This window comes from Equus przewalskii, chromosome 1, assembly GCF_037783145.1.
Source record: "Equus przewalskii isolate Varuska chromosome 1, EquPr2, whole genome shotgun sequence".
NCBI classification, from domain to species: Eukaryota; Metazoa; Chordata; class Mammalia; order Perissodactyla; family Equidae; genus Equus; species Equus przewalskii.
Window position 1 is genome coordinate 72,328,688 of NC_091831.1, and position 19,175 is coordinate 72,347,862.

At 41.3% G+C, this 19,175-nt stretch overlaps 1 protein-coding gene across 16 annotated transcripts in view; it reads right to left on the bottom strand.

The window, feature by feature from the left end:
• Positions 1-1,796: 1,796 nt before the first annotated feature.
• CHRM3 (cholinergic receptor muscarinic 3) overlaps positions 1,797-19,175 on the bottom strand; it is a 457,925-nt gene continuing 440,546 nt past the window's right edge. For 6 of the 16 annotated variants that reach the window (XM_070568112.1, XM_070568118.1, XM_070568140.1 and 3 more), the window contains one exon: positions 3,819-5,812. In XM_070568112.1, coding sequence (XP_070424213.1) covers positions 4,021-5,793 — 1,773 coding nt within the window. In that variant the 5' untranslated portion in view covers positions 5,794-5,812 and the 3' untranslated portion in view covers positions 3,819-4,020. Of the gene's footprint in view, positions 5,813-12,897; positions 13,083-19,175 lie in introns of those variants that run through there. The other 10 variants (XM_070568077.1, XM_070568134.1, XM_070568155.1 and 7 more) reach the window with 4 other exon arrangements.

Below are 19,175 nucleotides of genomic sequence, written 5' to 3' on the forward strand. Positions count from 1 at the left end.
GTTGTAATCTATACAGTTTCAGTCCCATTATGAGAAATACTGTTGCAAAGCCAAACAAAACCCCAAACCCAGCAACTCTATTTGTAAGGTTGTCAAGGCTCAGGTGACGGTCCTGGACTAGAGTGGTATTTGCAACACTACAATTCCAGGTTTACCAGCAAACCCCAAGAGCTCCTTAGATTTTGTTGTATTGAAATATAAGTAAATAACTCTGATGGATATATAAAATCAGAAATTTTTAAGTGTTCATCAGATACACCATTTTACATTCATCATTGTGGTTATTTACCTAACACTGTGACTTAATTTTGACTTGTTTTCTGTCAGAAGACAAATTAACATGCTTTTGTGTTGACGAGTTTGAGTATAAGGAGAGAACCCAGAGAGTTAAGGGTAAGTGACGTGCATGGCAGAGTAATGCATGTAACCACATGGTAACACAACTGGGTCAAGAACTCAGAGCTCAGGGCTAAGTTCAGGCTTCTTTGTGAAACCTTTGCTTGTCCTCTGGAGCTGCTAGGGATAAACTGTCCAATTTCTCAGTAATATGTCCTCATCTGGGAATCATCTCTACTCAGGTTAGTTCAGGAGAGCCAGATGGTCCCTGGGCTCCTCCTCTGTCTCATGTAATCTACACCAGGTTCCCCCGCTCTGCGTGAACCCTGACATCCTTCTTCCCTCCTAGGACAGACCTGAGGCAGCCAGCTTTGCATCAGACTGCACCCTTCTGTTTCTCACCATTGATGCACAAAGGGTTCTCATCTCTCCCCAGAGCAATGAACTTGCCCAAGTGCAACTCAGGGGAGCTGACAGAGCTGTGATGCCTTTCAGATCTTTAGCCACTGCAGCTTCTAATGCTTATGCTTTCTTGTTTGTTTTCTTTCTGTTAGGGTCTAGAACTATTATATGTGAGTGAAGAGGATGGAACATATTTAGAGATCCAAGGCTGGATTTAAGGCAAGGATGGTTCAGGACAAGATGGAGAACTAGTAGAGAGACCACAGGCAGGTGAAGAGCAGGAGAGAGCAGAGTCAAGGGAAACAGGGGACCAGATAGTTCACTTCTACGCATCTGGTGAAGCCTGGAGAACAGAGAATACGAGAGTGGATTTGCTTGTGTGTTTACGTGTGTACTGGGGGGAGTTCTTGATTTGCGGTCTATTTTAGGTTTGACTATTTTGTTCTTTTAATTAAAGTGGATAATCGTGAAAGTTCTGCAAACCTGATTTATGTGGAATGAAATAGTTTGATTCCCAGTTTGGGGATGAAGACATTTTGATCTTATATAAATATTGAATACCTTCTCTAATGACAAGCCCTTTGAGAAATGCATGTGTAGCTATGTCCAGCTATAAACACTCACTACATCTTTGATTAAACTTCTCAATTCTCCATATTCAAAAGAATCGATTTTTCTTATTTTTCTTCTCTGAAAACGACCTAACAGTTGGACATACCTTTCTATAAACACAGCCAGTAAACAGTATTTAAAAGCAGCTTTCAGCCATAAGAGATTTAAAAACAATTCTATAATTAAACCAGTAACAGAAAAGGAAAGCTAGAGTCTAGGATTTGTTTCTTTTCTGCTATTATCAGCATCATAAAAGGACAAAGATCAGGAGATAATCACATTTAAGATGAATTGTTATTAACCTTTGCAGTTCTGCCAAAGCTCAGGGTTTCTCCATTTCTTAAATTTAGTTTTGTTTTTTTAATACAGGAAACAGCCCTTTGAGAGTGAGGCAAGATATGAGTTTCAGAAAGAATGGGAATTACTGAAGTACTGGGAGACTTGAATCAGCATTCACACATTTATTAGTGCCAGGCCAACTTGAGTAATAAAATATAGATGCAATTGCTCACTAGACGTTTCACAGGTGGATAACACAACATTCTGTAGTTTGCTATACATATTAGAAAATAGTCTCTGGTTTTTCTTATTCTTTGGTTGAATGTGGGACAAAAAATAATCATTCTTTCAATTATGCTGATTTGCTTTTTTCCCCTTCTCATGTGATTTCAAACACAATGGTGGAGGGTTGCTTTGTTCAGTTTCCATCAGATTGAACTAAAGAATGGTTTTAAACATTATGTTGAAGTTACAGTTGACTTTTTATTACCCAGAAAGAATTAGGTACTTGCTGAAGCCAACAGGGTGACCTTTTTCCTCTTCTTAGCCACAGGAAAGCTCAATATACTCTACTCATTTCTCAAGTGGACCTTAAAGAATCACTTTCAAAGGACACCATGGCTGAAGACTGAAGAGTAATATTTATCGACATTAAATAGACACTTGGTGAAGTATGCATAAATATTTCTTCATATAAACATAACACAAAATTAAATAGTTCAGAAACACAGATGCCACTGAGTACGCTTCCACTGTTGTCACAGTCACCTGTAAACACCACCTCACACTGAATACAAAAGCAGCTTCTACCCCGGCCTTGGGTTCACAACACAGAGGTCCTGTACAAAGGTGAGATTTCTCCTCCGCCCCCCGCCTCCCTCCCCCCTCCCCACACAGCCCCAGCAAAAGGAAAAGAAGGAACCCCAACGATTACAGCAGAAACAGAGATGACAGCAACAGCAGTACCCCCTCCCCCGCAATAGAACTGTTAGCATTTTGGTCAATTCAGAGGAGAATACAAAATCATTTTTTTGAAATGTAAGGAAATTGATTTGAAGTAATACTTTTCAAAGTGCCGTTCTCTCTTCAGAGGACTTGTGACTTCCTAAACCCCACCTAGTACTGGGTGAAGGTTGCACAGTGAACACCAGCAAGCACTGGCCACAGCTAGGGAACAAAGGTGTTGGCCTTTTTCATTCAGAAGGTGCCAAGTAGCAAGAAATCGAATACCATGTTCTCCTTCATCCCGCCTCACAATGTCTCTTTTGCTTTGCTATATATATTGCTGTGTATGACATTCAAATGTGACACTATTGTTTTGTTTCAAGCAGCTTAGCAGAAATTTTGTTTGGAAACATTCAGATTGGGACGATTAAATTCAAACAGGTGGAGGTGATTCATTCTTTGAGCTCAGAGGGGCCCCGATTTGACTTAGCTCTGTTGAGGATATCAACAAAGGAGCTAGCTCGCTCACAGTTTGGTCAAGCCATGGTGCTCAACCCGACTCCAGAGGATGTCAGCTCTGCAGAGACCTGCTGGGAGGGCCTGGCTGCTCTCTGCTGCATATTCCCCAGGGCGGTTTGTGGAAAACAGCCCTGGTTTCCAAAACACTGCACTGGGTTTATTTCACTTTTATGTTGTGTTAGGATCCTAGAGAACTTCAGTCACCAAAGTACTGAAAGCATATATTGCAGGAATAATTTGCCAGTTCAGTGATTCCCGTTATATTATATACACTACGTGTATGTGTGCAAAACTCACACATATATATATATTTATATATTTTTATTTGTACGAAACTTGAACTGCACAAAACAGTACTTTGCAAGAATCAAGAATCAAGTCCACAAATAGAGTTTAACAACACACCGAAGAAAAGACGGGAAGCTCTATTGGGACAAGAAGGTTCAGCTTTGCAACGTGTGAAATAATTTCAAAACCACAGATGCACTAGCCTGATGTGTTCCACGTGGGGTCTGGATCTACATTTTTGGGATCCTTGGAAAGAACGTGGCAACGGGGCCAGCTAGTTATGCTCATCTGCGATTCCAGAGGCAACGGGAATTAAAAGAACCAAGCAGATCAGTTTGGGTATATAATTGCTATGAAACAATTTTTTTCCTCTTTAAGAAAAAACACTTAAGGTCTATTTCAGAATAAATTCCTTTATATTCAGTAATATGCTTTTTTTTTTTTTTTTGCTGAATTGGTATTTGACTTTTTTAATTAAAATGAGTTTATTCAATGGATCAGTAAACAGGCAGCTTCTTTCATATCTGGGTGATAAAAACATTTTCATCATCACCAGAAATCACCCCCACCCTCACCTTACTCCCTTCTAAGGTTTGTGGGTTGATGTGTGCGTTTGGTCACTTTTGATAAAACCTCCTTCTACAAGGCCTGCTCAGGCACACGCTTGTGAAAGATGACTGACTGTCTTTGCTGGTACTGCTGCTTGCGCCTCTTCCTTTTGTCACACTGGCACAGCAGCAGCATCTTGAATGTGGTTCTGAATGTTTTGTTGCACAGGGCATAGCACACAGGGTTCACGGTGCTGTTGATGTAGCACAGCCAGTAGCCCAGATTCCAATAGGTTTTGGGTATGCAGCTGTCACAAAAGGTGTTCACCAGAACCATAATATTGTAGGGTGTCCAGGTAATGATGAAGGCAAGCAAGATGGCGCTGAGAGTCTGCGCTGCTTTCTTCTCCTTGACGAGGGACATCCGTTTCCGCTTAGTGATCTGACTTCTGGTCTTCAGAGCAAATCTCTTGGCCAGAGTGGCCTCCTTGAAGGACAGAGGTAGAGTGGCCGTGGTCTTACCCACTGAGGAGTTGACCTCAGAGGTCTTGGCTGTGTCTACGGCTGACTCTAACTGGATGGGAAGCTTGGAGAAGCTTTTTTGAAAACTGCCTCCATCGTCCATGCTCTTCTGAGCCTGCAGCTTGCTGGCTTTCCTCTCCAAGTCCACTGTCCCCAGCTCCTCGTCAGTCACCTGCAGGTTGTCTGATGAGGGTAATTTGGTGGAATTGAGGATGGTACTGTGACCTGGAAGCTTGAGCACAATAGAGTAGATGGCTCTTGTCTCTGAGCCAATGTCCTCCTCATCAGAGGAGGCGGAGTTTTCCAGGGAGGCAGCAGCGTCATTGTTATTCCAGCTGTCACTGCTGCTGTGGTCTTGGTCCATCTGCTCAGCACTGGGCTTCCAACTCTTGGTTGTGAACCAGAAGTGGCAGCGGCCATACTTCCTCCTGGATGAGCGCTTCATGCTTTGCTGTTGAAGCTCATAGCTGCTGCAGCTTCGAGAACTGCCTGTGGGGTGGACAAAGTTTTCTGCCTCTGCTTCTGTCCCAGAGGCTTGTAGCCCAGCAAGCTCTTTGGTACGTTTTTCAGTTTCCTTATAGATCCTCCAGTATAAAATAGTCATAATGGTGACAGGCATATAAAAGGCAGCGATGGCCGTGCCAAAGGTGATGGTGGGCTCACTGAGGAACTGAATGAAACACTCCCCTGGGGGCACAGTTCTCTTCCCAACAAAGTACTGCCAGAACAAGATGGCAGGAGCCCAAAGGATGAAGGAGATGACCCAAGCCAGACCTATCATCACACCAGCTCTTTTTGTTGTTCGTTTGGCTCGGTATGTGAGCGGCCTCGTGATGGAAAAGTACCTGTCGAAGCTAATGACTAGAAGATTCATGACTGAAGCATTGCTAGCCACATAGTCAATGGAAAGCCAGAGGTCACAGGCCAAGTTTCCCAGAGCCCATCGATTCATGATGATGTAGGTAGTAAACAGATTCATCGAAATGACCCCAATAATCAGATCTGCACAGGCAAGGCTTAAGAGGAAGTAGTTGTTGACTGTCTTCAGCTGCTTGTTGACCTTAAATGCCACTATCACTAAGATGTTACCGATGATAGTCACCAGGGCCAGCACGCCCGTTAAGAATGCAATAAAGACCACTTGCCAGATGGTATGACCTCCCAGGGGGTCACTGGTGGTGCCATTTGGAGAGGAGAAATTCCCAGCTGCTCGAGAAATGTTGTAGCTGCCAAAATGAGTGACCGTTCCTGGGGGCAGCCCTGCATCTGAGGGGCCGTGTATCCAGGAAGCGCTGATGTTTGGAAACAGAGGCGAGGTTGTATTGTTATTGTGCAAGGTCATTGTGACTCTTTGACATAGTCTGGGGAGAAAAGAGAGAAAGAGAGAAAAGAGGGAGTTAGGAAAATTTCTGCCTTCACTTGATTTGTTCTTTGCATTGCACACTTTAAAAGACCCAGAGGACCTATTATAGGATGCTGAATCTCAGAGAGGCCACAAACATCAAGTTCGTTCTCTAATTTTAAAGGCGAGGAGTCTAGCGCAGGCAGAAATTGATTTGTTTGAGGCAGCGCAATTAGCTAGTGGCCTCCATTGAACATTGTGCTTTTCCTCCCACATTTCTGAATATATACCACACATACTTCCACATGATGCTGTTATCAAACAAAATCTCCCTTACTTCTTTTATTCCAAAGAGAAGGGGAAAACTATTAGGTGCTTGTATAATACTTACCCAGCAGAGTTTTATCATCACGCTACTTAATGCGCTAATCTTATTGGTATCATTTGCATTTTATCCACCTGGGCATTTACTTATCCCTGGCTTTGGACATAAGAAACTTTAAGGGGCTATCAGCCATTTAAGCCTCACTGGACTGAGCAACATCAACCTGGAGCAAGGGGGAAATGAACGAAAATCACTCCACATTATGTTGCCTCTTTAAAACACAGATAGAAAACGTAATGTATTGGTTCCTTGTAATGGTTGGCAGCAGTACACAAAGCAGCTATGTTATGCTTGAGAATATAGACAGTCTTTGCCAGAATGTTCTGAACTGAACAAACCAGTTTTGAATACTTCTAGTATTTAGATATCTTAAGTTCAACGGTCAAAAAGTACCTGAGCACCACACACACACATTTGCATATAAATAGTTGCAAAACTGCAAATAGTTCTTTTTTTGCAAGTAGTTATTTCAAACACTTGCTACCGAAATATATAAATAACTAAGAATCATTACAATGAACGTATCACCAAGAAGACCCCCATGCTGTCATGGGAAGCCTTGGTTGAGAACTGCTCCGTCCTCTTGGAATCTCCAGGATTGTACTTCTAGGACACAACCGGCCTAGGAATTCTCACATCACCAACTGCTGTGGACTTTATTCAGTAATTCATTCCTCAAAGTGTGTCATTCTATGAATTCAACATTTATCTACCGAGAAAACTTCTGTTGTGCTTAGGCTCTTGGTTAAAAAAGTGTTCAACTGTAAACACTTACATACAAATGTGTATACACACGCACACGGCAAGAGTCTTAAATCAAGGCTTTAGACACTGCATGTCAGAGCATCTCAAAGGAGTGCAGTCAGATCACACAGAGCCTTTTGGAAAGGCCTTACAGTGGAGTGGGAAGACTTTGCTCTTCCAGTGGCGTAGGTTCAAATCACTCCCTGGGACTGCGATCTTGGGCATATTTAACTTCTTCGAGTCCCAGTCTCCTCATTGAAAAATGGGAATGAAACGTTGTGTATAACAGAATAAATTGTTGACAAATTCAACCTAGAATTCAACAGTAAGTGGCCAAAGTAACTTTATTTCTCATCAAAATGTTTTAATATATGTAAAGTACTTAGACCAGAGCCTCACACATAGTATGTGCTACATAAGTATAGTGTCTGCTGTTATTATTTTTATTGAACAATGAACTCACTTTGCTTTGGCTCCCATGAGGCTCAGAGCTCAATCTAGCGCAATAATAAATGACAGAAGAGAATATTTGTTGGACACTTCTTATGTGGTACACATTGTGCAAATCAACATATGCATTATCTCATTTAATCCTTACAATAACCACATTTTACAGGAAATAGCCACAGAGAGCTAAGTAATTTGTCCAAGGACTCAAGCTAATGCTTGCGGGTGGAGGGAGGCAGAGATTCACCCCCAGATCATCTGAGCCTACCACCTCCATTTTTAACTGTGATGTTACATTGCCTTTCCACTAGCTCATCCAGGTGTTGTATACAACTAGCCCCTCCTAACTGGTTAAAACTCATTGTACGCTGCTTTAAAGTGGAATTGATGTGCATTTAAAAATTAATGAGATACCATTTGTCACCCAAAAGATGGGCAAAACATAAATGATGATACATGTAGCACTGACAACAGTGTGAGGGAAATAATCAGTTTCATGGTTTTAGTTGCAGTGTAAATTGACCAACAATTTGAAAGGTAATTTGGCAGTATCTGTCAAAATAAAAATGCACAAAACCCAAGATCTCAGAACTGTCTGACAGTGTGCATGTGTAGTATGTATATTTTTTGTGTATGAGAAAAAACACAAAACATACATAAAAACACACATGGTTGGACATACACAAGCACACACGTGAACTTTTACATACACTTACATACATATATACACTTACATATATTCACTTAAGCACTATTTGAAATAGTAAAAAAATTGGACATAGTCTAAATATTCTAACATATATTCTATTACGGAGAAAAAAATAGTTTTAAGAACTCCTGTACAATCCATCACTGTCTGCCCATAGATGAAATCTCCTACATTGCACTAATTTCCAATTACAGGTAAATGATGTTTTTTTCCTTCTTTACTTATTTTTACTTCTCTGGGTTTTATTAGTTGATGTCAACTCATCCTTATCTCCCGCTCCCTCTCACTGAGGGGATGTCCATATTTGGGAAGTGTTACATGCTGTTTGTTTGGGGTATGCAATAGCATTTATGGTTTCTTCCAAGATACATATAAAGAAGATCTGTCTGCCCTCTGCTCCTCCACCTCGTTCCCAGTTTCCAATAGTTCTAAGGGTGTTTGCCCATCTTCCCCATTGCACCTGCAACTATGTAGAAGGATGAGGACAGACTTGCCTTTGGTCAGACACCTCAGCTCAATGTCCTGTCTCTGAGGTTAACAACCACTGTTCTCCTGGGGAGTCTAGGACGCCTCTCCAATGTCCTCCACTGCATAGGCTCAGATGAGGATTACCTTTCTCTTCTTTACATTGTCACCCTAATTCATGAATTTCTCTTTTCCCTGCACCAGATCCTGGCTAATTTTTTATATACTTTCTGAATAGCCTTTATCTTCCCAACATCCTCCACTCCAAAGCTTCCCAGACACAGGAGCTGAGTTTCCTTGTCCACTGTTTGGTTTGTATTGCATCCCATTTTACCTTCCTCCTACTCCCCCGCCCCACCCCAGCCCCTGGGGGCGTTCTGAATCTCACATAATATTCTACAGCACCTTTAAAAAGTTTTGAAACACTTTCTAAGTCTCTGCTCTCATATCCGATGGAATTGTTCCTGTTCGGTAGACTTATTTTCATCACTGATGTTGTGCTGATTTTATTATAAATAAATATAATGGCCAATAATCCCAGTGCTTTATATTTGTGCTGATGAAACATCTGTCTTCTTTCATCTTTTTTTCTTCTTGTCAACACTATGCAGTGATGTCTGTTATTTGTCTTTCCTTCATCCATTCTTTTGGAAATGGCCTGTCATCCACAGTATGTACTTCTGGATGGGTATCAATGACATGGTCCTGATTCCTCTATCTTAGCAATGGGTCTGAAGAACACACAGACAGGAGCAGTAAGAGTAAATTTTGGGAATTGATATGGATGCTGGAAAGAGAGGGGGGTAATTCTTTGTTCTTTGGGATTCCTAGGTACTGGTGACCCTATTTATATCTACATGGAAAATCTGAGAAGCAAGCAAACATAGAGGAAAAACATGGGAAGGAGAGAGATGGGAGTGAATGTGGGGAATAGAGATGGCATGATCATGATGTCTTCTCAAGCCTGGATCTAGCCCCTCCTGAAGTCAACTCTGCCTCCTTGACCTTGCCAGTTATGTGAGCCAACCATTTCCTTTGTTGCCTGGGCTACCTACTGTCACCTGCAACCAAAGGGTCCGGGTTAACATAACTGTCATCATTAACATCAACACTTCTCATTGAACCACTACTAGCTTTAAGTCATTATGACTGGTGCCACTGAATTCAGTAAGACAGGATTCTGCCCTCCATGAATTTACTCCTTAAAATATATAGGTAATTTTTTAAATTTACAAAAGTGTGTAAATATCCAATATGGAAACACATGTGAAAGTGCTTAGAGAAACCTAAACGGCCAATAGAAATGTGAGGCATTGTTTTTATGACCAAGTCCAGGGAGACAAACTCATTTTATTCCCTTTAAGCTGTCCTGGCAGTACCTATTCTGAAAAAACCATTGGGGCTCTCAATTTTTAAACCTCCTGAACTGAAAATGTGATAATTATTTTTTTATAGAAGTATAAATTAATTCTACCTTATTATTATTAACATTTTAATTATGAAAGACCGGGGAAAAATGTAAAAATATTCTTTCAATTCGCAACTACGCTTTCTTCTAAGACTAATTATCTAGTGCCTCCTCAATATTCGGAATCCAGTATGCACCATTTTTCAAGGCTTGTTTGGGGTCTCTCTTTGACTGCCTTCTCTGCCAAGAGTGTCTCTCTTTTCTGTTGTAATTCATTACAGTGTTCAACAGCTAAAATGACTTCCCAAAGCGATCTTGGTCAGGTGAAAGGAATGCCACAGCCGGCCACTAGGTGGCAAAGCAGACTCGAGAACAAACTGCCGGCGCGCGCCAAAGCGCAGCCTGCTTCCCCAGGCTGGTGACGGGGAGCTTGTGCTGAGCTCAGTCATGCAGTCCGTGGAGGATATCAAAGAGGGTCAACAAACGCTCTGCAGTCAAATGTGTCTTTAAAGGGAATCCAACCTTTTCTGACGTGCAGAGTCAGAATCAAACTTTATGAACTTAGCTCTAGTTATTCATTTCGAGCGGCCAGGAGGAAAGATGTGCCCTAATATGGTGCAATTGCTCATGCTGTGAACAAAACAGCCCAGAAGGCCAAAACTGGAATAAAATTCCATTTTAAAAGGAGAAAGCTTGTTTTTAAAAAGTTGATGTATCATGCTGCCCCCCTTGGTTGCTGCCTTTCATAGGTTTTATTCAATTTGACAACAAAAAGGAAGGCTGCTTGGGAGCGTACTTGTAACAGCGCCGATTATGAAGAGCAGTTGCTCCTGAAATAACACAGTTATACCTCAAAAACAAAAGTCTAAATTGGAATGATGATTTGCCTTAGCACTTTCAAGCCTAAAACCTTTTGTTCTTAGAATTTCCAAAGAAAGGGCAAGAAGTGAAGAACAGACGTGAAGCAGTTCTTTTTAAACATGTGTGAGACCGCTCTGCCTAGACAGGCCAGCTCTCCATCCCTGGGGTCATTCTGTGGGACAAGGAGGGACACAGAGCCACTGGAGTCTTTCCTACTGCACACAAACCTTTATGATTTAAGGTTGATTTATTATTTTTCCAATATTCTGAAAATTTATTGTTATTTTTGAAGACTTTGCTTGTGTAGTGGAGGGTAAGGAACGATGCATTTGAAATGCTATTTGAGCTAACATAATTGTAGAAATAATTCTGATGAAAAATCTTCAGTGAAAGTCATTTGGACTAAATATTTCTAACGTCAGTTTATGGACTGAAAGGACATGGTGAAGAAAGTTCTTTGGGCTTGATATTTATGTTTTATGATTAAGTTAGACTAGTTATGATTTTTTTCAAGGTCCATATTTATCAGAGTATTTATTTTTGTATCTGGATATATGCCATACTTCTGATTTCCTTTTAAACTTCAGCCTCTTTGCACCTTCCAATTCAAACACATACAGAAGACATTATGTCCACGAAGAAAGTAGAAGTAATGTAGGAGGCGTGCAGAAAGCAGCGTGACAAGCCCTGCCATGGCACATTAGGGTCAGGAAACATACCCATTCTGCCACGTGGGCCGACTGCCTGAGCGCTCTGATCTGAATTCCCCATCTATAAAATGGAGGTGATCAAACTTGAGGACTAGATAGTGAGTGTAGAAAGTACTCAGTGTAGCCTGACTGGTCCACAGCAGTTTCTCAAAAATGCTAAGACCAATTTAACAATTTTCTATGAGTGACTTTATAGACTAGCCTTTCTCAAGGCTAACAAGAGCTAACATTTGTTGAGTGTAAAGCATTGGTTCCCAACCCAGGGTGACTCTGCCCCTGGGGGACATGTGGCAATGTCTAGGGACATTTTTCTTGTCACAACTTGGGGAGGATGTGCTATAGGCATCTAGTGGGTAGAGGCCAGGGACACTGAAAATGTCCTGCGATGCACAGGACAGCCCCCTAAAACAAAGAATTATCTGGCCCAAGAGGTCAACAGTGCTCCGGTTGAGAAGCTCTAGAGGAAAGAGAAGATAATGGAGATCGAGAAAAATGAAGCATCCAATTTTCCAGGAAAATCTGGAAGATGTCCTGGCATTTATTAACCTGGCAAACTCTAAGTCTCTTCAAGAATCAGCTCTCACTTGATATCTCTGAAAATCACAGTCTCCACCCTCCCTGCAAGGATGAATCTTGTGTTCAGTTATTCTGCTCTTCCATGGTTATTTCAGAGAGTCCATACACGTGAGCACTTGGCTTACTGCAGCCCTAGACCAGGGACAGAGTTTTTGCTCTCCAGAAACCTCGAGTTGGAGACACCATCAACTAAATAAAATCACTGTCATAGAAGGAGTAGTGAGAATATTCAGCTTTGCTTGAGTCAGCGAGGAAGTAGCAAAGCAGGGGATATTTTGTGAGTGTTGAGGAATAAATCTCCAGGCTGCCAAGCAGTAAAGAGAGAGCACAGCATTCCAAATAGAGGGAACGGCCTATGCAAAGTCCACTCCTCAAGGCTGCCGGCACACCCTAACATACTCCTCTTAGAGCACACAGCACTTCAATTTGTCTCTCAGGACACCAATGGCCACTTGAGGAAGGTTCCATCTTCTCCTGCTCAACTTTTTACTCTGTGATCTAGCACAATTTCTCTCCCATGGGAGATCCAGAACTACTGCCTTCACTCTGGTGTTGTCTAGATTAACATAGTTACACTTTGGACAGGAGCACAGAAAACAGAAGGGCTCCAGGAGATAAAACTGGAGAAAAGGTGAAGGAGGCAGGAAGGCAGAAAAGGAGGCTGCGTTTGATGAGCAGGGACTTGAAGGGAATAAGTGCTCAGGCTGGGGGCTCCAGAGGCAGCCGTAGGGAAGGCTGAGAAACTACTCTGGGGTTCTCAAAACGTCCTCAGATATAGTGGCATTCAGCTGGGACTGACCTGAGAAAAGAAAGAATCCAGAATCCATGTGGCTGGGAAAGAGGAGCATTCCCTTGATAACCAGCTGTTGCCCAGAGACTGCTTCAGCCTCTTCCACGTCAGAGAAGAGAGATGAGTTCTCAGATAACCACATTGTCTCTTCAAATGTCCGTCTGGTAAAGGGCATGATACAAATACAGAGTTTTCTGGGGAAACAAGCATCACATACTACAAGGATTATGTTGTAATCACTCTTTGCCACCTTGAATATACTCTTGACCTACCATTAACACTTGTTACATACTCTGAAGGCACTAGGCCTCCTGGGGTGACAGACAGCCTGGGTTTGAGTCCCAGCTCGCCGTTTTAAGAGCTGTGGGACCTCAGGTTCTTTATTAAAGCTCTGAGATCCTCAGCATCCACACCAGAAAATTAAGAGTAGTGACATACCACATGGCTGTTAAGCAAATTCATCTGACACAACTGCCCTCGCTCAGTAGGGCTCTGCAAAAGGGAGTCCCCTCTCTCCTGCTTCACGATCACACCCAAGCTGAGGTCCCTGAGGCAGGCCAGCACGGCGGCCGGCCGTGGCGAGGTATCTGCACTGGCAGCCACCTGTGCCCTTCCCTGGTTAAATATGTGAAATCTCACTTCTTGTGTATATGTGTATTTTCATTTTCCTATTAGGTTGTAAATCTCTTGGAGACATTATCAAAGGCTTTTTTCTTCTTTTTTTTTTTGAGTTTCCAAGTCTGTCTTAGAGTCCCTAACTGTGGTTAAAATAAAGTGGCTTGTCAGTAGATACCATATTTAGTGGATTAATATTTGATGCAATATGGTTTTATTAATAATATTCTAATTTTCTTGTATAAGCAAATCAGGTAAGGAAAAGGCATAGTAATTGTGATTCCTTTCAACAACTCGAAAGCAGAAAACCATTCCAATCAAAATGAACTCTACTGAAGAAGTGGAAGAAACAGGCTGGGGAGAAGGAGAGAGGACACCAAGTGGAAAAACCCCAGACTAGCAAGACGGCTTCAGCCAAGAATCTTATACATGGCTAAGGGATTAAAAAGTGCTGCGGGAAGGATAGGAAACTATGGAAATGAAAACAGGACACCACAATTTTATTTTTATTTCCATTGTCCTTTCAGGGACATGCTTTCTAAGTTCTTTTTTTATGACTTTAAAGACAAACATCGTGATGACCTCAGGGCGCTGCAGGCTTTGACCTCACTCTTTCCTCTCTGCTCCTGCTACCGATAAAGTGATACGCATGTACTAACTCATTTCAGCCTCACAATAATCATATGAGGTGGGACTATGAGGTTTTCACTTCAAATGTGAAGAAACGGGTGCACTGAGTGGTGAAAACACTTGCCCCAAGTCACACAGCTAATTGTAAGATGCAGGTGTGGCTGGCTGCCCCCAGTCTGTTCCTAACCTCTACCCTAGCGGCAGATCTGCCGCGACCAAGCAAAATTTGCAAACCTGACACTTTCATACGTAAGGTATAAAGCAGAAGTGCAGTCCTCCTGTCCTGCCTCTCTCATTCCCATGCCCTAGAGCTAACAGTTTACTTAGAAAGTAAATATTTGTGAGATGAATGGATATGTCCTTCCAAAATGTGTGCTTTTGCAAAATTATGTGTGTTTTTAAGCACTTACTATGTGCCAGGCAGTGTTCTCTGTGTTTACACACAGATGACTTATATTAATATTAAATGGCTTGTAATAATATTATTAATTTATAATATTAATGTAATATTAATAATTAATATTAAATGACTTATATTAAGTCATTTAATCCTCACAACTATCCTGTGAGTTAAGAGTCTTTTATTTAATGGCCAGATGAGAAAACGGAGGCACAGAGAGGATAAGTGACTGGGCCAGGGTCACATAGCTTCTAGGTTGCAGAGTTAAGATTTGAAGCAAGGCAGACTCACCCAAGATTTTGCTCCCAACTACCCAATGTGTATTATGTTCTCTAGCTTACTTTTTTTTCATTTAACAATATATCATGGACCTCTTTCTCAATCAGTGCAAATAAATCCACGTCACACATGCTCTGAAAGGAACCCAAAAACATAAAGAAGGACTGTCCAGGATTCATTAGTTGTCACATTGTGTCCTTGACTCAGATAGAATTTTCAGGGCAGGAAAGTGCAGGAGACACTGTGTTTGCTGCAGATTGTTTCTTTTAAGTAAAATGTTGCAGAGCTCAGCATTGGTGCAGCCGATACAAATCTCCCAGATAGTCCGAAACGTAAAATGGCCGGTTTCCAGACTTGCTTCCCTCTGCGGGCTCTACTGTCATGTTAGCAATGAGTTAAAGGTGCACGCCTCCGTCTGCCAGTGTTTAAAGGAGCTAGCCATCGACTGTCTAGCCCACATCACAAAATTGTGTAGAAAATCAAATAAATGAATAAATACGAAAGGACTTTGATGAAGTATAAGATGGATCGGGAGCTTAAACAACTCTTAAAACACTAAACTCCAAGGGTATTTGCAGATTTTGATTCCAAGATAAAATGGAAATCAAATTCTTTAAATATGACAGACAACTATAAAAAAGACTACTCTATTGAAAGTGCTACCTATCTGTGAAAATGAAACAATGAGAACAGAAACTGTGAGATTCAAAATAAAATAATAGTAAAATGTATGTTTTGGCACAGTCTGTATAATTAAATATTAGAAAACAATGATCTCTTGTTTTGAATTTCCTGAAACTAAATGGAAACAAAAGCTCATATCACTATTAATTCTGGCTCTTTGGGATTAAAAACAAAGAGGCAAAGGAGGAAAGTTGAACTAGTCCAGCAAAACAGTGCAAATCCTTATTTTAAAAGGCAAGAGGAATAGGAATGAAAAAATTAAATACTGAAAGTGTGAAATCAATACAATGAAAAGATTTATTCAGGCAGAAAAGAAGTCGTCGTACTGAGGTTTATGAATAAAAACAAGGAAAAATAACTGCAGGTCGAATGTTGAGGTGTGGTGTCTGGGATCATTTGGTGAAGTCCCCAGCAGATTGCTCTTCCTCTGAAGGATACAGCACTTGCTGCCTGGGCTTTGCGCAGCGCTTTTTCTCTGATGAGTTCAGAGGTCTCAGGTCTCCCACCTGCCTCTAGGCTCCCCAAGGGCAAGGAATGGGGCTCATACACTTATATAACCCAGCAAGTGGATAACCTGGAGCCACACGCACCTGATGGCAAACTGTCCGTGCGCTCCTAAGTTACCTGGGCAGATGACCACACACTCTGAGGTTTCTGTTCTCTTTCCTGGGATAATATGTGTAAAGCATATAAACTCAGTGGCTGAAATATGAAGTCTGTATCTGTGGTAAATATCATTATTAACTGTATCTTACTGTTGATAACATGCATTAAACGCTTTATAGAATTAATATACCACAATGAAGTGGTCCTGCATCTCTGAAGGAATTCTTTTAGCAACTGCCAACTCCCAGATTCAAATGATTTTTAAGCCTTCATGATGCCAGTGATTCAATATGGCACATCACATTAATAATCATGGATTGCACTGCATGTTGCACGGTGCTATGCATACTGCTGAACTGATACATTTTAGCATGTACAACATGACCCATGATATAACCAAGTCTATAATAATTGGTAATACTCCTCATCTATTGAGTGCCTACCATGTGCCACTCCACAGATGGCATATATATTATCTTCATTATATATATATTCATTATATATGGCATATCCATATTAATATTTCATTATATATTCAAAAAATACATATATTCATTAAAGTAAATCCTTATAATAACTCTGTAAGGTAGATACTCTCAGTATTTTATGTTTGAGAAAACAGGCTTGGGGGGGTTAAGAGCCTACCCAAGGGACTCTGGACTAGTTAAGCAGTAGTGCTGGAATTATGGACTGTGTGTGTCTGACACTAAAACACACTATTCGTTTAACCTACGCTACAGTGTGGTCCTCTTGTAATTGGCATTAACCACGTGATTACTGTTGTCTTCATACATTGCTAGTTCCAGAATCAACACATCTGATTCCTCTTTACTCGTCATTAGATGAACCAGGAAATGGATCATAAGAGAATTAAGGACTAAATAGGGTTAGGCCCTTCCTGAATTTAAATTTATACTCCTTGATGCGAGCACTGTCTCTTTTACTCTTACCTCCCTCCTTATGTTTGATGTCCTCTGGTGGGACTGTCATTTAGAATTGGATAAAGTTCTGACCCAGCCCAGGACTGATGGCTGAAACCCAGCTCCACGAGCCACTGATAAAGTGAATAGACTGGCTCCTAGTTAGCAGCTGCTGTGGAGATACGTACTTCGTTGTTCTCCATCACTGGTGTAGCCTGGTGGACCCAGTCTGCACAAGCCAGAATTGGTAGGGCTGTACGCTGAGGCGAACCGAATCCTCTGGGCAGGTGCGACATGCTCGAGGAAGCAGCACTAAGGGCAGTGCCTTTCCTCCCTGACCCTAGCAAATGAGGAAAGCTGGCTGTGGGAAGCTGGGGAGGAAAATTAATGGTTCAGGGGAGCTGATTTACATGCTGTGGGCTTCTCCGTGAAGGCACTGACACCTGCATCAGAAGAGAGAGCTTTTCCAGACTATTTTTTGTTGCCATTCTAATTGTCATATGAGTGTCGGTGTCAGAATGCATTTGTCTTCAGAGAAAACCACCACAATGATCATCAACACCACCACCTCAACAACAAGAAACGCTTTCAACTATAAAAACAGGCTATAAAAGAAAGGCTTTTTATAAAAGTTATATTTCAATATATTCCAGTCAGGGGCAGATACAGACTTTGTGGAGACAGAAGCATCTATAACTTTATTGTCCTCCTTTAGAAAATGAATACAAAATTATGACTATAAAATGCCATCACTCCCCACTCCCCCAAGGGGCCCTTGGAAGTGAGAGAACTTGAAGTTTTAGCTTTAATAGCTTCACAGTAAATCTTTTTCTGATTCCAATGAAAATAGAGATGATCTAGTTATTACTGAAATACTGCAAGTTTTAAAAACTCTTATGTAAGTAAATAACTTAATACGTGTATTCATATATTTAGAATTAATGACACTCTCTTCAAAAGCATCTCAACAAACATATGCAAATAGAAAATAGAAATTCTGATGCTGTGAGGGAGGAAATTCACCTTGCCCAGGTATAATGCATCTCAACGAATTAGGTTTCTGCAGGTTTAAATAGCTTTTAAAATAGTTGGAGAACACATGAGTTCCCACCTTATGCTATCAAAAGATCGCATTCAAAAAAGGGGAAAATAGGAAAAAAACGGAAGAGTGACTTCCCTCTGCTGGCAAGCTAGTGTCAGTGCAGAGACAGAAGTAAAGGGAACCATCTGGAAACAGAATTGTGAGTCACATAAGCAGTCCTTCAACAAGGACAAGGGGACATGTCGGGATATGCAAACATCACGTTTGGGAGATTTAGTTTTTCTGAGAATGATAAAGAATGACAAATAAGAGGTCTCTGATAAAATCATATGTCAAAGGAACATTTATGGGAAAATTTTCTCCAGGTGTTTGGAACAATGCCGCTACATAGAGGCCCAGTAATGCTCACTGGAAGCCGGCTGGAATACACTTAGCATACATGTGACAAATGATACTATATCCAGCTGCAGGCAGGTGTCTACTTCAGTTCCTGAAGGAATGTGAGGTTCAACCAACTTAAAATTCTTAATTAGAGATCAGGAAATGACTGCTAATGAAATTTTCACATGATATTATATTTGCAACTATTGTAAGTACAAGCAGACACATGGAAATCGAAGGAGCTGCCACAATTATACAATTTATTTAAAGAAAACCTCTGACCAGATGTTATGCTATCCATGGCCACTGAAGATAGAAGACATACAAAAGGATTAAGTTTAAACTGATTTCAGGAAATATTTAAATAAGATATGATAATGAGACAGAAGACCTGGCCCTGAGAAACTGTTTCCATGGGAACGTCTATTTTTTTCTTCCCCGTGGTATTTTAAATTAGAATACATATCCATCAGGGTTGGAAACCCTCAGCACACATCCCCGAAAGTAATATCATTGGTCTTTAGTACCTCTCCCTTCCCATGGGGTCTCCTCCTCTGCAGGCCATCCATAGCTCAAGATCTGCTTTGCGCTGCCTACAGTTGCAACCCAAGACATCCTCTCTCCATTCACCAAGGTGTGGGTACCAGAGAAGACTAAATTCAAGGCTTAGACTCTGCCTCAACGAGCATCATTCTCAACAAGCATTCTTATCTTCCTTGCTTTCTCAAAA